Source organism: Cyprinodon variegatus, unplaced genomic scaffold, assembly GCF_000732505.1.
Source record: "Cyprinodon variegatus isolate N-32 unplaced genomic scaffold, C_variegatus-1.0 Scaffold225, whole genome shotgun sequence".
Classification (NCBI taxonomy): Eukaryota; Metazoa; Chordata; class Actinopteri; order Cyprinodontiformes; family Cyprinodontidae; genus Cyprinodon; species Cyprinodon variegatus.
Genome location: NW_015150678.1, coordinates 947,479 through 949,051, shown reverse-complemented (window position 1 = coordinate 949,051; position 1,573 = coordinate 947,479). Strand labels below are relative to the sequence as shown.

The window sequence follows — 1,573 nt, the reverse complement described above, 5'->3', positions numbered from 1 at the left end:
CCATATTGCATATTCATTGCAGAAAAAGTACTAAATGGATAAGAGGCGCTATTTAGCACGTTTTAAAGACCAAATCCTTTTAACACGCTGTTGATAGATCAGTTTGTACATTTTTTAGCATGCGCAGTGAAATAGCTCACGTTTTTATACACGCAAACCTTTGATAGATCCGGCCCTATATGTACAATTTGGAGGTGTGTGCACTTCCCAGCTGTAATACATGTTATGTGATGTATAAATGTGCAGATTTTCTTTCAGAGGGAATATAGTTTGTTTTGATCAAATCTCGATTTGCTCATATTTTAAGCAAAGGCAGACACAAGATCATATTAGCATAACAGCTAATATGCCAAAAGAATCATACTAATTTAAGCCTACTAGGTGTGCTTCAAGGTTGTTGTCCTGGTATGAAGACAACATTGCTATTCTTCTTTTGAATCCTAAAGAAATCAGACTACTGATTCAGTTGTCTTTAGATTTATTTTATTTAAGACAACAGCCTGGAGAACTTCAAGGTATAATGGAGGAGTTTTGCAACTTTTTTAAAAGACCTACCTTCTCCTATTAAAAAAAAGATGCACATGCACAACCCTGTTCCCGTTCCAGAGAGCGAACGCCTAATAAACGAATACGAGAACATGCACCAGCCCATCTCCTCATGCATCCTTCTTCCCATTGGACCTATGATCACTGCTTTTTGTTCCCCGTTGGTCACGTAACTCCTCCTCCACATGCCTGCACCATTTTTGTTATTAGTCGCCGCTATGGGGCTGCAACAGCGGGCCGCTGTGTTACCGAGGAGAGCTGACACAGGAGAGCTCTCCACGCAAAGCACTATGGGATATATCTGCCTCTTCTGAGGCCTTTCATTCCTTCTCATACACTTTATGAACACTTTCTCTTACGACGCTCGGCCATTTTCAAAAAACCAAACTTAATATATTACTGACAAAAGTGAAAAGGAATCCCTCACAGCTGCAACTAATTCCTCATCACTGGTGTTAAAGAGACCTATGGACATCAAATCTCCATCCTCTAAGCTAAACTTTCTACGACCCCAACTGTTAAGATTGTTTTCACAAATACATTCAAAACTAGACTTAATAAAACCCAGGAGAGGTAAAACAAAGACCTACAAATAGAAATAGGCTAACAAACAGTTTCCAGTAAAGATGTCTTACCTGACAGCCTGAGGGGACGTGTCAAAGTAAATGTTTCTGTTGTTCTGGGCATCTGACACGTAGATGGTGGCCAGGTCAAAATCCTGAAAATGCAAAAGGCACTTGTTAAAAGACAGATCAACGTTTTATCCTGTTCTCTGCCTAAGCCTCCTGAGAGAAAAAAAAAAAAAAATCAGTTTGCATTAAAAATGCAGGTAACTGCCCTTTGCACTCTGAGGAAGGTCCTTCCGGCTGTCCAGTTTCTTGAGGAAATGACACAGCAAGACCCACAAAAACTCTTCAGCAGATGATGCATTGATTCTTTAGCCTCATGAGACCATCCTGATCTTGCGAGCTATCAAGGTTTCACTCGCTAATCAGTCTGGAGACTCTCCCTTGAAGAAAATTTGGAG

The 1,573-nt window shown here is 40.4% G+C and overlaps 1 protein-coding gene across 1 annotated transcript in view; it reads right to left on the bottom strand.

Moving 5' to 3' along the window:
- LOC107088641 (two pore calcium channel protein 1-like) overlaps nucleotides 1-1,573 on the bottom strand; it is a 41,869-nt gene that overhangs the window by 33,500 nt on the left and 6,796 nt on the right. The window contains 1 exon segment of the mRNA XM_015380940.1: nucleotides 1,182-1,264. Within this exon segment, the coding sequence (XP_015236426.1) occupies nucleotides 1,182-1,264 (83 nt within the window).